The 18,329-nt window shown below is 59.7% G+C and overlaps 3 protein-coding genes across 5 annotated transcripts in view; 2 read left to right on the forward strand and 1 right to left on the reverse strand.

Moving 5' to 3' along the window:
- The first annotated feature begins 850 nt into the window (after window positions 1–850).
- Window positions 851–5,865, forward strand: LOC133229962 (chymotrypsinogen A). Its single transcript, XM_061386755.1, has 7 exons — window positions 851–2,617; window positions 3,382–3,485; window positions 3,605–3,684; window positions 4,227–4,305; window positions 4,643–4,823; window positions 4,901–5,034; window positions 5,634–5,865. Exons 1-7 carry the CDS (start codon window positions 2,455–2,457, stop codon window positions 5,793–5,795), a joined length of 903 nt encoding a protein of 300 aa, XP_061242739.1. The 5' UTR covers window positions 851–2,454; the 3' UTR covers window positions 5,796–5,865.
- A 212-nt stretch (window positions 5,866–6,077) lies between these two features.
- Window positions 6,078–10,492, forward strand: LOC133229963 (chymotrypsinogen B-like). 2 transcript variants are annotated; one of them, XM_061386758.1, is made up of 7 exons: window positions 6,078–6,375; window positions 7,400–7,503; window positions 7,590–7,669; window positions 8,064–8,142; window positions 8,502–8,682; window positions 9,669–9,802; window positions 10,260–10,492. In XM_061386758.1, the coding sequence occupies exons 1-7, from the start codon at window positions 6,324–6,326 to the stop codon at window positions 10,419–10,421; spliced, it is 792 nt and encodes a 263-aa protein (XP_061242742.1). In that variant the 5' UTR covers window positions 6,078–6,323; the 3' UTR covers window positions 10,422–10,492. The 2 variants fall into 2 exon arrangements, with proteins under 2 accessions (XP_061242742.1, XP_061242740.1); XM_061386756.1 differs by having other exon boundaries at window positions 6,078–7,503.
- Window positions 10,493–11,347: 855 nt separating this feature from the next.
- The window catches only part of BCAR1 (BCAR1 scaffold protein, Cas family member), a 33,784-nt gene continuing 26,802 nt past the window's right edge, over window positions 11,348–18,329 (reverse strand). For both annotated transcript variants that reach the window (XM_061386754.1, XM_061386753.1), the window contains exons 4-7: window positions 18,162–18,278; window positions 15,788–16,885; window positions 14,959–15,048; window positions 11,348–12,292 (exon numbers count right to left, since the gene is read on the reverse strand). In XM_061386754.1, the coding sequence (XP_061242738.1) occupies window positions 11,780–12,292; window positions 14,959–15,048; window positions 15,788–16,885; window positions 18,162–18,278 (1,818 nt within the window). In that variant the 3' untranslated portion in view covers window positions 11,348–11,779. The remainder of the gene's footprint in view (window positions 12,293–14,958; window positions 15,049–15,787; window positions 16,886–18,161; window positions 18,279–18,329) is intronic.

Raw genomic sequence — 18,329 nt, forward strand, 5'->3', positions numbered from 1 at the left:
AAACTGTATTCAGTGTATCTTACCTTTGATGGTAAAGAGGGTTGGGATTTGACCCCCTCAAGAGGAGGAGCTCCCCAACCTGAGGAGACTGCCTTCTGAGGTGCCGCCTGGAGGAAGAGGGCACAGTTCCAGAGGCGCGGGCCGAGCCCTGACACGACCCCGCGCGGGGCCAAACCCCAGGAGGCGGCCGGGCTCCCGCCCGCTGACCCGGGCTCCCGGGCGGGCCCCGTCTCCTCTCCTGAGGGACGGTCCCTGAGGCACACCTGTCCGCGGGCTGGCTCCCGCACGGCCCCCTGAACATTCTAGACGCCACACACCGGCAACGAGCGAACAGGTGCAGAGTGAAGGCTTTCTGACAGGAAGACCGCTCGCGGCCCCTGGGCGTTTGTCTGGGCTCTGGGAGTCTACGCAAGGTTTCAGACACGGGGACGGGCCAGACAAGTATTTGCGGCAAAGGGAACACAGGAAAAGGCTCTTCACTGTACACTGGGTTGGCCAGACAACCTCGGGGTCCAAAGACCCCGGCCTCCGACCTGTGAGGAGGCGCCCACCGCTGGGGCCGGGGCCGGGAGGGCGGCGGCTGTTTCACGCGAAGGGGAAAGGTTCAGAGATGAGAAGTTGGAGTTGTGGAGAAACACTCAGCCCTCAGGGGTCCTTTCTCTGGGAGGGGGCGGGCAGACCGCGCAGTCTCAGGGGCGCGAGCGGGAGGGCACCGCTTGCCCCGCTCCGGCCAGCCTTAGCCACGCCCCAAGGAGGGGGGTCCAGCCTTAACTCCGCCCCGGCCAGCCTTAGCCACGCCCCCAGAGGGGTCCGCGTGCAGGGGGCGCGGCGCCCGCAGGGCACCGGCCGGTTGTCGGTTCCCAAGGCCACCGCCACGGGTCGGCCCCGGTCGTGCTCTCCCACCGGCAGCGCCCCAGCCCACTCAGGCTCGGCGGCTGCCTTCTCGCATCTGTGCTTCACCAGGGTCCCCTCCAGCGGCCCCTGGCCTCTCTCTCCCCCTGCCTCGTGCCCTCCCGGCGCTTGCTGCCATCCAGGCTCGCTCCACCAGGCCTGTGCCTTCCTGCTCCCTGTGCCTCGACATCGGCCCCACCCAGAGAGCTAGCAGACGGTAGATGACAGCTTAATGTCTCCCTCGGAGTGGGGCCGTCCTGCCTTGGTATTAGTAATAATAACAACAACAGTGATTATGATAACTCCTTGGCTGGTGGTAATGTATATTTTACTGTGTGTTCAAACTGTTCCGTAAACTCTCCACTCCTTTCCCACGAAGGCTCGTAAGGCAGGACTTTGTGTTTCTTTCTTTTGTTTGTTCTGTTCCGGCGGCAGCCTGATAAGCTCTGGTTGATAAGATGGATGAACTTGAACAGGTGGTGAATTTCATATGCATGGGGCCCACACTCTGCATTCTGTTTCATGCCCTGCTTTCCCACCTAATGCATTGTGGCTGTCCCTTCCTGTCACTGGCAGTCCTTTAGAAAGCATGAAGAGCCCCACTGGCAAGTCAAGAAGGAAAAATACCAGGGCTGACCAACGTGCATTAGGTTAGGCCTGGCCCCAGCACTGCTGAAGATGGGCCAGGCCTTTCATGAAGTAGGACCTGTACTCTAAGCAGCCCCATTTTACATATTAATACTTACAAAAGGGATAAGAGAGGCTAAGTAACTTGCCCAAGGCCCCCACAGCTGTTTTGTGCCAAAACTTGTGAACCACCACACTACAGTCATCAGTGCAATGGAAATGAAAAATAGTCATGAGATACCGTTTTACTCATGTGTTTTGGGGTGCTTGCCCTGTGCCTGATGGCCTCACCTTCAAATTTCCCAATTGCTGGGAAAGGGTCCAGCTGCCCACCCGAAACAGGCCTCCTTGCCTCCTGCTTTTCCACCTGGTACAGCCTCCACCAGCTCTTGCAGGGACAACAGCAGGGGCCCCCTGGCTGGCCCTGAGCCCAGTCCTGTCTTTGGATGCCATGTGCTCAATTCTAAGGGCAAGATGCCTGGTGGGGGCTCTGAACGTGACTGGGCTGACACTGAACTGAGCCTTCAGTGAGCCTTCTTGGCCATCCTGAAACCAGGGGAGCATCCTCAGCCCACTGGTCACCCATGCCCTCACCATGTCACGGCCCCTGCCCCTCCTCCTACTTGACCACACTGCCCATGGGGTACTGAACAACTGCAGACCAACTCAGTTACTTGTCCAAGGTCCTCCAGACTATGAGAGACTGAACTGGGGCTCAAATCCTGCCCAGACCTGGCTGCTGCTCAAAGGGCCCCTCCAGAAGCAGGGCCTGGAGGAGGAAACCTGACTGTCCTTTCCCCTTAGCTGGTCAAGGGCCACCTTGTTCAGCCCCACCTTTACTGTTCTCACTGGCCCAAACTCAGCCATGGTTACAGCTGCTGCCATCCCAGGCCCTGATGCCAGCCTTGCTCTGGCACATCCTATCCAGTGGGGCACATGCCCAGGAAAGGGATTATCACATCAAGGTCTTCAGATAACAGCCTGGTGCACAGGGATATAATAGGGAGCCCTGCAGCAGGCACCCCACACCTCTCTGAAGGCAGCACCATGAACTTCCTCTGGCTTCTCTCCTACTGCGCCCTCCTGGGCACAGCCTTTGGTAAGTACCTGGGCAGGCAGAGGCCAGAAAGGCTGTCTCCCCTTCCACCCACTGTTGGAAGGGGTGCTGGCTCCACCAACCCCCAGATCAGCAAAGGGCAGCAGGGTCCCTGCTCCCAGTTCAGCCATGCATGGTTGGTGTGAGCCTGAGCGGGTCTTTCTCCCTCTCTGAGCCTCACATCTCTAGAATGCTGGGAAGACTGGACCACACCATCCAGTGTGAAGTCCCCAGGGTGGAGGTGGACCTTCCTATGTGTGAGGAGGGTTGACCCTGTTCAAGGAGGGGTAGCGGTTCCAGAGGGCCAGAAAGTTCTGTGAAGAGTTAGTGGCTCCCAAGCAGGCTCAGATGATGAGCAAGTGGGTGGGTGTGGCTTGGCCCTCGTCAGCTCTTTCAGGCCCTGAACCAGCCCTTTTAAACTTTTAAACTTGTGTGTCAGGAACAGAGTAAGTTCCTGCTTTGCCTTAGTAGTCAAAACATCTTTCAGCTTTATTATATACCAACTCTGTGAGGTTGCCAACTGTAAGATCCCCATTTTGCTGATGGGAAAACAGACTCGGAGTGAGTAAGTGGGCGGTGTGATAGGGCTGGGTTCAAACCCACAGAGCCCAGCCTCTTAGCCCATGCTCTGGCGCTGCCGCCACGTTGCACTCGGTCTGCTGGGCCTGAGACTCACATCGGCCTGTGCTGTCCCTGGGGTATTCCTGGAGCCATGGGTCCTGGGTGAGACCTTGGCCTCCACTCCTCACCCCATCCTCCCTCCTCAGGCTGCGGGGTCCCCGCCATCCAACCTGTGCTAAGCGGCCTCTCCAGGATTGTCAACGGGGAAGAAGCTGTCCCCGGCTCCTGGCCCTGGCAGGTGTCCCTGCAGGTGAGCGGGGTTCTGTGCGTGAAGGGAGAGGCACTGGGGGGTCTGCTGGGCAGGGGGGCGCTGCCCAGGTCAGTGCTGCTGGTGTCCAGCAAGCGCTGACCCTCCCCGTCTTCCTCCAGGACAAGACCGGCTTCCACTTCTGCGGGGGCTCCCTCATCAACGAGAACTGGGTGGTCACCGCCGCCCACTGCGGTGTCACGTGAGGGCCCAGGGTCCCCAGGAAACCCTTTGGGGTGGTTTTTCCAGCACTGAGATCTTGCCCTTTAATGCCATTTCCCAATTTCTTTTTGTTTGTTTCTTTTCCCCCGGGGTCTCCTTCTCTCCCAGGCGAGGGTCTCCCCTGGAGCGGAGGACAGGCTGCCCCTAGCCAAGCTGGACCACCAGTAGGCTTCGAGCCCCAACCCCGAGGTTCTCACCTGCCTGCCCCGAGGCTGCTCTGCATGCTCGGCAGCCTGAGCTGTGGCTTCCACGTCCAGGCGCCCGCCTCCCAGGTTCTAATTTTGAGATGTGCAGCAAATCCAGGTCCTGCTGGTCTCCTGGGGTCGCAGGGAAAACACTCGGCAAGCGAGACTGCACAGTGGAGATTCCGAGCTTCAAGCTCCGACCCACACCACACCCCTGTGAGCACACGCACAAAGACACGCAGACGCCCACACACGTGTGCCCCAATGCACACGCGCACTCCGTGCCCCACCTACCCGCCTCCAGCGGGAACCTCTCTTTTTCTCTGGCTCTCTGCAGAACCTCTGATGTGGTAGTGGCTGGGGAGTTTGACCAAGGCTCAAGCTCTGAGAAGATCCAGAAGCTGAAGATCGCCAAGGTATGGTGGCCCCCCCGGGTCGTCCAGGTGTGACCCCAGGTAGGGTGGTCCCTCGGGAGTGGCCGCCCACACTAAGTCCCAGACACTCCAGCTCCCCTGGTTACCCTGATACCCCATCATGATGGAGCAAAGCAGAAGGCCAGGTGTGCGAGGCTTCAGGAAGGCAAGGTCTGCACCTTGAGCCTGGGCTGGGGTTCCTGGGGTCACAGGAGGAGCTGCCGAATGGAGCAGGCTGTCGTCCAGGGAGGGGCGCTGATGCCACGAGGGGTCTCCCGACGCCTTCTCCCCAGACCCCAATGGCGGCTATTTGTCTCCCCCCGCCCTGCCCCCCACACAGGTTTTCAAGAACTCCAAGTACAACTCGTTAACCATCAACAATGACATCACCCTGCTGAAGCTGTCCACGGCTGCAAGCTTCTCCCAGACTGTGTCTGCCGTGTGCCTGCCCAGCGCCAGCGACGACTTCGCTGCCGGGACGACGTGCGTCACCACAGGCTGGGGCCTGACCCGATACACCAGTGAGTGAGGGGTGACCACAGTGGGCTGGCGGGGAGGTGGGGAGCACGGTCGCTGACTACCCACCCTGCCCTTCCAGATGCCAACACCCCTGACCGGCTGCAGCAGGCGTCCCTGCCCCTCCTGTCCAACACCAACTGCAAGAAATACTGGGGCACTAAGATCAAAGATGCCATGATCTGTGCGGGCGCCAGCGGTGTCTCCTCTTGCATGGTAGGGCCTCCCAGCCTCGGTGGGGTTCAGGCCAAGGGCTTGGGCAAAGACGGAGGAAATGGAAGCCGTAGGCAGCCCTCTTTCAGGGCCTGCCATTCTCTCCTGGAGCATCCCTGCCAGAGTAGCTGGGAAGACAGAGCTCCTGGAGAACCCCCGGTGACCTCAGCAGAGGGGTACTAGAGCAGGGGCCTCTGTCCTCAGAGCTGCCATGCTACAAGATGCCCTTGATATCTGCATCTGAGCAGTGGCACCTCCTGACCTGTGCAGTGCACAGCCTGGGCAGCAGAGCATGGCGGCCCTAAAGGCTCCCGAAGGGGCCTGGCAGACCTTCCTCTCTCCCTGTGGCCCCGTGGCCAGCACCACCTGTACTTTCCTCCTGTCAATCAAACCTGCTCTACTGAGCCTGTTATAGGACCCCAGGGGGTGACCCAGACTTCCAGGGGCACAAACCACAGGAGCTGCTGAAGTTTCTTTCACAATCCTTCTAGTATGCATGTGCTGAGCTTCCACTGGCTGTCCGGCCTGGGACGGGGTGCTGGGAACAACATTCACGAGTCTCTGGGCTGCCAGCTCCAAGCCCCCCGCTCCCTGTCCTGCAGGGCGACTCTGGCGGCCCCCTGGTCTGCAAGAAGAATGGAGCCTGGACCCTGGTGGGCATCGTGTCCTGGGGCAGCAGCACGTGCTCCACGTCCACCCCTGGCGTGTACGCCCGCGTCACTGCTCTCGTCAACTGGGTGCAGCAGACCCTGGCCGCCAACTGAGCCCCCAGCCTCACACTGGCCTCCCTGCCAACCTTGCTCCTACGCAGCCTCAATAAACCGGTGGAAGACATGTTGACGGTGTCTGTGTCCTGTGCTGGGGTTTCTGGGAGTTCATTCTTCTCCTGAACTTGGACCTTCACTGAACCAGGTGGCAGGGGGTGTCCAGGAGGGCCCCTTGTTAGTCTGCCTCCCCCGAGTGGCCAGAAGGGACACACACAGATGAGGGGGGACCTTGGCCTCCCGCCTCCCACTACGGGGTCCTCACCATCGACCCTTGGCCTGCCCTGAGGAGGGGGCACCTGGGGGTGGAGTCTGGTGCTGGCCCCACACACTTGTGACTCCAGGAAACCTTCCCAGGAGTGGCCCCAAGGGCTGTCTCTTTCCCAAGCCCACACTGCAGTCAGGTGCTTCTCAGCCCAAGGTCTTCTGATAAGGAGGGGATGGCGAGGCAGGTTGCGATTGGTGGGCTGGGGCAATATATTGGGGGTCTCTCGGGCAGACCCCAATTCCCCTGCTGAGCCACACACCATGGCCCTTCTCTGGGTTGTCCTTGGCTTCTTCCTCTTTGGCAGCAGCTTCGGTAAGTGCAGGGCTCAGGCAGGCCTGGCAGCCCCAGGTCAAGCCTCACCCCCGCCCTGGCCCTCAGCCCCAGAAGCAGGGGACGGGAGGGTCCAAGTCCTCGTACCTTGAACCACCCCTGCCGCCCGTCCCTCTGGGTGCCCCTCTGACCCTCCTTGGGCACCTATGCCTGGCTCCCCACTCCTCTGCTGGGCCTGGGCCCCCCCGCCACCTGGAGGTCCCTTGGACTTCTGATCTGGTCTCCTCCATTCGCTCAGAAGCCTTGGGGTGGGGACTCCTCTACCCTCCAAACATGCCACCAAGCCATGTGAATTCTGCCTCAGGAATGTTCCCCAGGTCCATCCATCTTGCCCAGTCTGCCGACCCTCTGGGTTTGGACACACTCCTGGGTTGGTGCCACCCCACCTATGGTACTTGTTCAGTTGCTAAGTCGTGTTTGACTCTTTGCTACCCCATGGACTGCAGCACACCAGGCTTCCCTGTCCTTCACCATCTCTCAGAATTTGCTCAAACTCATGTCCATTGAGTCGGTGATGCCATCCAACCATCTCATCCCCTGCCACCTCCTTCTCCTCCCACCTTCAATCTTTCCCAGCATCAGGGTCTTTTCCAATGAGTCAGTTCTTTGCCATCAGGTGGCCGAAGTACAAGGAAATACCCTCACAAATACCCTCACCCAAAGCTGCTCCCCCTGAAGACTCAGAGGCCATGAGAGCACCCAGGACTCACACAGGACATCCCAGCCTCTGGGAAAGGATCCTGGGCTCAGAGGGGACGGACACTCCCCTCAGAGCACACAGCAGGCTGGGGAGCCTGGGCCCCAACTGCAGAGACTCTCCACTTCAGGGACTGTCCACAAGAGCGCCTAAGGGCAGTTGTCAGCTAGCCGGGAGGGGGCTAAATGTCTTGCAGCAGACAAAACTCTGGGTGCCAGGATGCCGCGGAGGCCTGGAAGAGCTGCGTATGCACCCTGATCCCCCTTGAGGCACCATCTACAGACCAGCTGCCCTGTCTCTGCCTCTCAGGTTGCGGGGTCCCCGCCATCGACCCTGTGCTGAGTGGCCTCTCCAGGATTGTCAATGGGGAGGATGCTGTGCCCGGCTCCTGGCCCTGGCAGGTGTCCCTGCAGGTGAGGGGGGGCTGAGGAGGGGCAGGTTAGACAGAGGGGGCTGAGGTGGGAGAGGCAAGGCTGACTCTCTCCCACCCCCTCCCCAGACCAGCTCCGGCTTCCACTTCTGCGGGGGCTCCCTCATCAGTGAGGACTGGGTGGTCACCGCTGCCCACTGTGGGGTCAGGTGAGGCCCTACTTCACCTGCTCAAAGGGACCACCTTTACCTCCCAGCCCCAAGTAGGCTCGGGGAGTGGGCACGGGGCTGCTCGGGGAGCAAGGGGCTGGGGGCGGCTGCTCTTGTTCCCCACCTGCAGGCAGAACAGTCTCCAGGAAAAGCCCCCCCACCCCCCAACCCCCCCCAGCACCCTGGCCTCCAGACCCCACGTTGGTCCAGGACAGCGGGTCTGGGCCTCCGCCTTCACAGTACAGACGGAGAAACTGAGGCCCAGGGAGAACAGGGGTGCCCCGGGGTCCCCGCACGACTGGGCAGCCCGGGTGGGCTCGCCTGCCTGACACAGTGCCCAGGCCTCTGCGGGGGCAGCTGTGAGCCTGTGCTCCAACTGTGGCTTCCTTTCTAGGAAGGGTCACCTCGTGGTGGCCGGGGTGTCTGACCAGGGCTCCGAGGAGGAGGCCGGCCAGGTGCTGAGGGTCGCCGAGGTACTCACTGTGGGTGGGTGGTGTGGCGGGGGAGTGCTGGGGCGGGGAGGGGGGCGGGGGCTTGGGGGGGTCGTGGACTGAGGACCCTGACCAGCGGCTCCGCTTCACCCCGCCAGCACCTCTCTAGACCGACTTTCTGTTCTTCTCCTTCCCAAACACAGCTCCTTTGCAAACACTCAAGGCTGTTTTGCTCATTGTAGGAAAATGCAAACTATGTCACATGCCACTCTCCCCATTTGGTCTGTTAGGCCCCATCTGTGTTCCCTCAACACCCTTTGCACCCCCACCCCCCAACTGCATGCCTGCGCTCCCCTTGCCCCCGCCCCCGTGGCCTGCCTAGCCCCCGCCGTCCCGCGCAGGTCTTCGAACACCCGCAGTGGGACCTGCGCGCCGTGCGCAACGACGTGGCCCTGCTGAAGCTGGCGGCGCCCGCCCGCCTCTCCGCAGCCGTGGCCCCCGTCTGCCTGCCCAGCGCCGACACCAGCTTCCCCACGGGCTCCCTGTGCACCGTCACCGGCTGGGGCAAGACCCGGTACAACAGTGAGTGTCCGCGAGGACCGCTCAGGGCCCAGACTCCTTCTGTGCTTCCAGCTAAGTCCTGAGCACAATCGTAAATCACAACAATCAACCTTCCGTTTCTTTACTTAAAGAAAGCTAGAGTGAAGTCGCTCAGTCGTCTCCGACTCTTTGCGACCCCATCGACTGTAGCCCACCAGGCTCCTCTGTCCATGGGATTTTCCAGGCAAGAGTACTGGAGTGGGTAACCATTTCCTTCTCGAGATGATCTTCCCAACCCAGGGATTGAACCCAGGTCTCCCGCATTGTAGGCAGACGCTTTACCGTCTGACCCACCAGGGAAGTTCACTTAACCCTCTTAATTAAAAACCTATCAAGCAAAAATAAAAACGAACTTTAACAATATATATACCTGAACAGTTTCCGAAGAAACACCTAAGTTCCAGCACCTAAATGTCACCCCCCCTAATCTGCAGGGAGGTAGAGTGAGAAGGGTGGGTGTGCCCAGCACCCCTGAAGTCTGCGCTGGGAGCCCACGGTCCAGGCTTCTTTCAGGCCCGAGCGCCCAGGTCTCCCCTCCCTCCCCGACTCCAGCCTCCTCAGGCTGAGTCGTGAGTTCCTCCACCGCCACAGCCTACCAGCTGGTCCTTTAACAGGACGCGAGCAGCCAAGAAAGGGCAGAACGGGGAGGTGCTCCCTCATGGGTCCCCCCAGCATCCCCAGGCAGAGGACTGGGGAGGAGGGACGGCCCCTCCGCCCACACGCAGGGCTCGGTGGGCCTGTGGCGCAGGGGCCCGGCAGGCAGGACTTGCCTGACCAACTGTGCTGGGAGTGCAGATGCACTGCCTGGTGTGGAACTGGAGAGGAACCACCTCCCAGACTCTTGGAAGGTGGCACTCAGCACCCACGACCGTTGTGACGGAGGAGGACCACGCCGCGGGAAGGCAGGGTTCCGGTGGGCGCTGGTCTCCTCTCCCTGGGCCCTGACCCCACGCCCTCTGTCCTTCTAGCCTTTGATACCCCTGACAAGCTGCAGCAGGCCACCCTGCCCATCCTGTCTAATGCCGACTGCAGAGAGTTCTGGGGCAGCAAGATCACCGACGTGATGATCTGTGCAGGAGCCAGCGGCATCTCCTCCTGCATGGTACTGCTTGCTACCCTGCCCGCCCTCACAGGTTCCCCCCTGGTCAGGCCAGGAGGGCTGTCCCCTCTGCCACGACCTCCTTACCCTCCTGCCCTGCCCAGTGCCCCAATGAAGGCGTGGACCAGCACTATCAGAGGCCCCTGGTGAGAGCTGGTTCTGACCAGGTGTGGTATGGTGCTTCCAGAGGGATTTAATTTCATAGCAACTGCACAAGATGGACATTTCCATCCATTTTACAGGTGATGGGGAGGCTGAGAGGATCAGCCCCCGCCCCAGGCCACCCAGGAGTAGGGGGCAGAGCAGGGGCTGCCATCTGAGCAGGTCTGAGTGTCTGTGCACAATCTCTGGGCCCCTACTTGCCCTTGGTCTGCACCCCTTGGACTCGGCCAGGTCTAGGCACAGCGGGGCCCTGGCACCTTCTTTCTGGCTTGGACACAAGTCCTGTCTCCTCCTACAGGGCGACTCAGGTGGCCCCCTGGTCTGCCAGAAGGACGGAGCCTGGACCCTGGCGGGCATCGTGTCCTGGGGCAGCAGCCGGTGTAGCCCATTCTTACCTGGCGTGTATGCTCGGGTCACCAAGTTCATTCCCTGGATTCTTGAAGTTCTGGAGGCCAACTGAGCCTCTGCCCCACCCCAGCTCCCATCTGTGTAAAACCCAAATAAAACTGCTTGCATCTTCACCTCTTCATGTTCACCGGGCTGGAGGAAGGGTGGGAGGGTGGCCGCCTTTCCTGAGGACCCTCTGGAGTTCAGAGCTGAGAGGGCTGGCATATCGCCCAGCCCTATGCCCTTCTTCATGGAGATGAGGAGTGAGGCCCAGATTCACATGTACCATGGTGACAGCTGGTCCCCTCCCGGGAGGAGGGCACAACAACCCACTCCAGTGTTCTTGCCTGGAGAATCCCATGGACAGAGGAGCCTGGTGGGCTACAGTCCACAAAGAGTCAGACATGACTGAAGCGACTTAGCACGCACCGGTCCCCTACCTCCCAACTTGAAGTCAAGTCTCAGTGTAATTCAGATGGAACACTTCTGGAGAAGTTCCACAAGCTGAAATTAAGAGCTCCTAAGGGCTAAGCTCTGGACAAGAGCTGCGAAAGAGGGTTTCTCTGCATGGAGTCCCGTGTCCCCCAGGGGTGCCCTCTGCCTTTAGATGTGGGGGCCCCAGCAAGGCTCACTGGCTCCTGGAGCGGCTCCCACCCCTGTACCCGCCTTCCCCTCGGCTACTGCTGGGGACCAGGGTGGATTTCCATCAGACCTTGGCACTGGCTGTGCCCTTGGCCACACGCGCACTGAGCCTTTCTGGCCGCAGGGCTCCGCCGGATGCTGCTCTTCAGCCTCCTTCCAGCAGCCCGGGCTCCCCGCCTCCTCTCCAGGCCCAGCCCTGCTCCCCCAGGCCTTTGTTTTCTTTTGAAGAGACCCACTTTCTCTTCGCCCTTCTCACAGCTTCAGCCTGAAACCCCCAGAAACCCCTCAACCCGGCAGCCCACCTGTGGCACACCCGCCTTCCCACCTGGCCTTCTTGCCTCTCATACCTCAAGAGGATGCTTTTCATTTTAAATTTTATTTAAATGTAGACTATTAGTCAAATGATTGGAAAATCAATAATGAAAAATAGTTTCTTAGGGTTTTCTCCTGGTGCAGAGAACATACCCCCAGCCACGCTTGCCCTGTCGGGGGGACGTGGCCCCCTCACTGGTCAGCCCAAGGGGTCCCCTGAGGCCGTGTGGGTGGTGAGGCTTGTGGACCCAGGACCCCAGCCTGGCCCCCCTGGGCCCACAGTGCGCTTAGGAGAGACCGCTAGCCCTCATGGCCTCGGCTCTGCTGGGGCTCCACCAGGAGGCCCGCCCCACCTCCTGGCCCGTCATAAATACACACGCTGCCCTGCGCAGTCTGGGCGCCTGGCCCCGCGCAGCGCGGCGGCTCTCCGGACCATGCCACCCTGCCCTCCTGCCCTTGCCCCTCCATGGGCAGCACTCAGGCGGCGGCCAGCTGGCCCAGGACGCGGCGGAACTGCTGGGTGCTGTGGCCCAGCTCCTTGACTCGGTCCACCATGTCCTGGGCGGCGGCGGGCGACGGGTACTGCAGGGCAGCAGCTTTGGTGGTGGCCACGATGCCGCGCAGCAGCTCGCACAGCAGGTTGCTGTAGTGGGTCACCTGGCTGCGCACGTCGGCCGCCTGGGCCTGCCGTGACAGCGTGTCCCCGATGAACACCAGCTTGTGCGCGCTGAGGATGACGAACTTGCTGTGTGCCACGAAGATCTTGGGTGGCTGGTTGGTGGCCACGGCGGTGAAGAAGGCGTCCACGGCGTTGGTCAGTGTGGTCAGGTTGGCCTCGCACTGCTCCAGGTAGAAGAGCAGTAGCTGCCGGTCTGAAGGCCCCAGGCCGCCTGGCCGCCCCGGTATCGCAGCCTGAGCCGGCGTCCAGCTGGCCAGGTCATGATCTATGGGCCGCGACACCTCTTGCTCCAGCCGCTCGAACTGCTTCAGCTGGCGGAGAGGGACAGCAGAGTGAAAAGCAGGCCACGGAGCAAAGGGACAGAGCCCAGCGGGAGAGCGAGGGCCCCCGGTCAGAGTCCCACACTGGCCTCCCCGGCCCCACCCACCCAGCCTGCCCTCAGACATTCTCCAGACGGCCTTCCCACTCATCTCAAGAGGTGGCAGGCCGTGTGTGCACATCTTTGAAAAGACAGAAATGCTAGAGAGGGGGCCGGCTGAGCGGGGCAGGGTGAGGGGTGGCAGTCTCCTGGTTTGGATGCTGCTGTCCAGTCACCTCAGATGCCATCCCTGGGGGACTGGGAGAAGGGAACACACTTGACACTTTCTTTACAACTTCCCATCAATCTCTAAGTATTTCAAAATGAAAAGTTAAAAAAAAAATTCTCCTTAATGTATGCAATGTGAGAAGATTCAAATACATTAAACAGAAAAGACAGTTATCACCTAGAGTAACATGCACCCTGAAATCTGTTAAATCTCTGGTGAAATATCCTTTTAGAACTATACACTGAAGTATTTGCAGATGAAACAATGTAAGGCCTTCACAACAATGTGGCAGACAAGTCGCTGCCCTGAGAATGACTGGGGCTGGGGAAGCCCGGGGCTCCTTTTCTCCAACCAGTTTACCTGGGGGGTTATTTTCTTCAATTTTATACATGTATTAAATCTCTCACAATGAAAATGTTAAGGAAAAACCAAAAGGTCATAGTATTTGCCTATTTCAGAAAAAATTCCCACCCATAACTAGTGAATATTCTACAAAGGCGTTTTCCTTTAAACACAAATAGTCCCTTTCCCTCTTGAATTAGAAAACTGGAGGACCTCCCTGGTGGCCCATGGTTAAGACTGCTTCCATTGCAGTGGGTGCAGGTTTGATCTCTGGTGGGGAAACTAAGATCCTACAAACGGCCCTCCCTCCCCGCCCACAACCGCAGGAAAAGATAAACACTGGGAACATACAGTGTACTATATGTACATATATTAAATATATATATATAGCCTACAATATATATTAAATATATACACATACTATAACCTACCTTTAACACCCAAAAATAATGGGCCGTTTACTTCCTGTTAGTGAGTACACATAATCCATGTGATGAAAATCCCCACCAGCAGCAGTTCTGGCCTGAGTGTTAGCGGTGGGGACTGACAAGTCCTCACCCCACGCTGGTTCTGACTGGGTGGCTGTGACCAGCCCTGCACAGACTCAGGTTTCAGGCTTTATTTAATTAGCAAACCAGTGTGACACTGACCCTTCCTGGCACTTGAAACCCTGACTTTCCCTTAGCCGTCTACTCCGTGAAACTCACTTGGTTCTCTTGTCCAGCGTGAGAATATGCTCATTTTTTGCGGCTCTAATCTCCAGTGAGTCCTTTTCAATCTTTGACAGATTCTTAACGGCTACATCATATTCTACTGTCCAAATGGCCACACTTTATTCAGCCTACCCTCCACTGTAGGTATTTGGTGGTGGGGGGGTCTCCAGAGTTTCCACTGATGTGGATATGGAACAACAAACGCTCCGGTCAACACATTTTATGTTCCTATGCCCCTCTCTTAGAAACTCAAGTTCTTTAGTTTCTCAGACACGCTCCTTTTATTTCAGCTTCTAGTAATTTATCTAAGTGACTGACCAGGTATGTGAAGAGATTTGTAGTCAGCACAGATTTGTTTACAAAAGTACCTCTGGGAACAAACTAAATGCCCACCAACACGAGTCTGGTTAAATAAATGCTGCAAGAGGACAGCAGAAGGCAGAGAAGAAAAAGCACATGTCCATCTCCTAAGTCAGTGGAGATTCCATTCACAGCCAGTCATTACCATCTATACCTTGACTGCACATGTTCTGTGTGCCCAGCACCTCCTAAGCATTATACATTGTTTACTCATTTAATTCTCACACTGACCCCAAGATGGGTATAACTGTGTCCCCTACTCTGCAGCTGGGGAAACGTGGCTTTGAAAACCACACCCCAAGTCCTCGGTCTCAGGGTGAATCTGGTGGGCTCTCTTCTAGACCACCCTTCCCCATGCTCAAGGAATGGGAAATGAGGGAAACTTTCTGTGTGATATTTTCTGTGTTGATTTTTTACCAGACTGTATTTTAATTTTTAAAACCTTCATAATCAGAATAAAACCCCCTTTAAAAAAAAATCCCTTTCCTATTCTATGGAAACAAGCCAAAATATGAGGAAAATTCTACGTCCTCAGATAAACACAGCAGTGTTTTTCACAATAAGAAAAAACTGTGTACAAAGTAAACATTCAACTGTAACTGATGTAGGCTGACTTTAAAAACAATTTATGGTCAATATTTAATGCCACGGAAACGTCCTGAGATGAAAGCAGATGTAACTGTTTTCACTCACGTCTCAGCCACGGATGGAGGCCCCTTCCAAGGCCGGAGCAGGAATGGAAACCAGCCCCAGAGCCTGGCGACCGCCCCCGAGGGTGAGTGGCTTCTTTTTGCTTTCGCACTTCTCTGCGTGTGCTAAGATACCTGCCACGATGACTGACAATAACCTACACAAATCCCGCTGACACATGGGACAGTTATGCGGGAGAGGGTCTGGGGAGCCCCGGAGGCTCAGCTCGCAAAACAGACTCTCAAGACGACGGTGCCAGGAGGCTGTGAGCCCGGGCGCCCTCACCTGCTGCAGCTCCAGCTGGCCCTTCCCCTGCCGCATGATGTTGCCCTTTTCCAGCAGCTCCTTCTGGGTTTTCTCGAACTCTTCCTTCCCCTGGAGGAGAGAGACAGGATGGAGCTGAGCCACAGCGCCCAGGCCAGGGGGTGCAGAGAGGCCAGCGGCCACCGGGGGCGCTGCGGCCACGTGCGGAGTGAGGACGGGGCTCGGAGCTCGGGGCTCGGACGGGGCGGGGCTCGGGGTGAGGCAGCAGGGCCCCGGGCCTCCTTCAGTCCCAGCCCTCAGGCCGGCACCCGCCACGCGGCAGCACCGGCGCATGGTGAGGACCGGGCGGGCGCCCACCACGCGGTCAGGCCCCGCCGCCCTGCCCCGCCCCCACGGCGGGAACCACGTCCAGGCCGCCCCCTGGGGTACAGGGTCTGCCCGCCCACCCCTGACCGCTGTCCCTGGGACGCCCACTCGGCCGGCACCCGGGCCTCCACTCAAAGGCCCAGCTGGGCCCACCTTCTGTCACCTCGCTGCTTCCCCTCTCCTGCTAGGATCTTTGCTTTTGCTTGTTCTTCAGGATTCACCTCCCCAAACAGGACAAGGCGCAGGCGCCAGACAAGCCCTGCCCTTGTCGGTGATCGGCAGCCATCCCTGGGGGGGCACTGCAGGACCCCTGATGGTGCGGCCACATGGGTCCAAGGGCCTGAGACAGGGGGAGGGTGGGACTCCAGGGGCCCAGCTGGCCTGGAAAGTGAGGAGGGCACAGGGACTCACCAAGACTCTACCTTTGGCCATGAGAGCCTTCTGTGGGGGTCAGGGGCCCTCCCCAGGGCCCAGGCGCACCCACCTGCAGGTGCACGTAGTCATAGTCCTCCATCCAGCCCCCCTCGCTGTTCTCGTACTGCCCATCAGGAGAGTCCTGGGAGGTGAACTTGGGGGGCGAGGGCAGGGGCCGGGACTGGATGCTGCTGGCCTTGTCAGTGGGGTTGGGGTGCAGGGGGCCACCCCCCTCCGGCCCTGGGACAGAGGCCTTGGTCCGTCTGAAGAGCAGCGAGGCGTTGCCGTGCAGGAAGGAGGCCAGCTGCTTGGCATCCTCGGGCACTGCCCGCGAGCAGGCCACCAGGCGGTCCAGGTCTTCGGGGGTGGCCCCCAGGCCTCCCCGGCTGCTGTCGAGGGCCTGGCCATGGGCCACCAGCGTCTGGTACACGTCCTCCATCTTCTGCAGCTGCCGGCTCAGCTTGGCGTGCAGCGTGCGGTCGGAGGTGTGTGTGGCGTTGCCCACCGCGTTGCGGGCAAACTCTAGCAGCTCGTGGACGGCTGCGTGGACGGCGGCCACGGCGGCCCGCAAGTCCACAGCTGGAGGCTCCTGAGGCTCAGGGGGCCCACGCCGGCCCCCGCACCCACCTACACTGCCTGCCAGGTCCAAGAGGTGGGCCACGGTGGCACTCACGCCCTGCTGCAGGCGGGCCAGGGCCTCCACAGCCACCTCCAGCTCCAGGGGTTCACGGCCCGTCACCGCTGCCTCCAGGGAGGAGGCCGACTGGCTGCTGCGGGTGCTGCCGGTGCTCGAGGCTGACAGGCGCTTGGCATCGGCCGGGGCCTCCCGCTCGGCCGCAGGGGGCACCGAGTACACACCGGCATCCGCTGTGCCACTGCCGGCCACCTCGGGGGGCAGGAGCCGCTCCCGGGGCACGTCGTAGAGGGCACCGGGGCCGGGCCGTCGCAAGCCTGGGGGCACGTCGTAGAGGTCGGGGGCTGGGGGCGGCACGTCGTACACGTCCTCGGCCGGCGGGGAGTCCGGAGGGGGCACGGCCAGGACCAGTGGGTGGCGGGTCGGGTCAAAGGGCTTGGCCTTGGTGAAGGCGGGGGGCACGTCGTAGGTCTCCTCACGCAGCAGGGGGCCGTCGGGCACGTCCTTGCTCACCGAGGGAGGGACATCGTACACCTGAGGGCCGAGAAGCGGTCACGGCTGCCCGTCCACCTGCCCCCATGCTCCACCCACCCCCGGACGTGCGGGTGGACCCAGGCATCTGTGCACACACAGCCCGGCGCTCGAACGCCGCGATTCTTCTCCCTGCAGGTTACGCTTCAGAGCCCGACTCTGTGGCCAGCTGCTGCTGCTAAGTCACTTCAGTTGTGTCCGACTCTGTGTGACCCCATAGATGGCAGCCCACCAGGCTTCCCTGTCCCTGGGATTCTCCAGGCAAGAACACTGGAGTGGGTTGCCATTTCCTTCTCCAATGCATGAAAGTGAAAAGTGAAAGTGAAGTCACTCAGTCGTGTCTGACTCTTAGCGACCCCATGGGCCACAGCCTACCAGGCTCCTCCATCCCTGGGATTTTCCAGGCAAGAGTACTGGAGTGGGGTGCCATTGCATTCTCTGGGGCCAGACCAGAGCTCAAAATCCCAGCCCCACCACTTACTAGCTGTGTGACCTCAGGTGCTGGGTGCACCTCTCTGTGCCTGTCCGCTTGCCTATGAGAGAACGCCCTCACGGGTTTATTGTGAGAACTACACGATTTAATTCTCTGTATAACTGCAAACACTCAGGGAGAGGTCAGCTATTGCACCATTACCACCCCCACCATCAGCACCACCACCACGGGGGTATTCTCTACTCTTTCTCTACTCTTAGTCTCTCCGTTGTATCCGACTCTTTGTGACCCCATGGATTGTAGCCCTCCAGGCTCCTCTGTCCCTGGGATTCTCCAGGCAAGGATACTCGAGTGGGTTGCCATGCCGTCCTCCAGGGGATCTTCCTGACCCAGGGATCCAACCTGCACCTCTTACGTCTCCTGTATTGGCAGGCAGGTTCTTTACTCTACGGCAGATATTAATAGGTGGCTGAGCCACCTGCATGCTGTACTCAGGGTGCTGATGCCCTGGTTTGTCCAGGACAGTCCTGGTTTGCGCCCGAGGCCCCTTCTAATTATTCATCCTCCCCCTCCCACTCTGAGAAGAATCCTGGTTCGGATGGTCCATTCTGTGGTCCCCCTGCTATCCCATGTGACCCTCTCAAGAACCTCCTGGAGAATGCCCTGCAGGGGAGGGATCCTTTCCCTGATGAGGAAGCCGAGGCTCCGAGGGGCACCTGGTTTCCACCCGTCACAGAGGTCTTGGAGGCAGGTCTCTGGAGACCCCTGCTCTGCAGGTCCCTGCTGCAGGGAGCACACAGTCACACCCAGCACCCTGTGCAGCCGCAGCATCCCCTCTGTGCTCACCGCGTGGTGGCTGGCCGGCGGCAGGCCCTTCTCCACACTGGGGGGCACGTCGTACACGTCCAGCGAGGGGTCCCGGCCGTTGGGACCCTTGACAGCCATGGGGGGCGTGTCGTATACCTGAGGGCAGGAGAGGTGCAGTAATGCAGGGACCAGGGCCACCAGAGGGCA

This window comes from Bos javanicus, chromosome 18, assembly GCF_032452875.1.
Source record: "Bos javanicus breed banteng chromosome 18, ARS-OSU_banteng_1.0, whole genome shotgun sequence".
In the NCBI taxonomy this organism is placed as follows: Eukaryota; Metazoa; Chordata; class Mammalia; order Artiodactyla; family Bovidae; genus Bos; species Bos javanicus.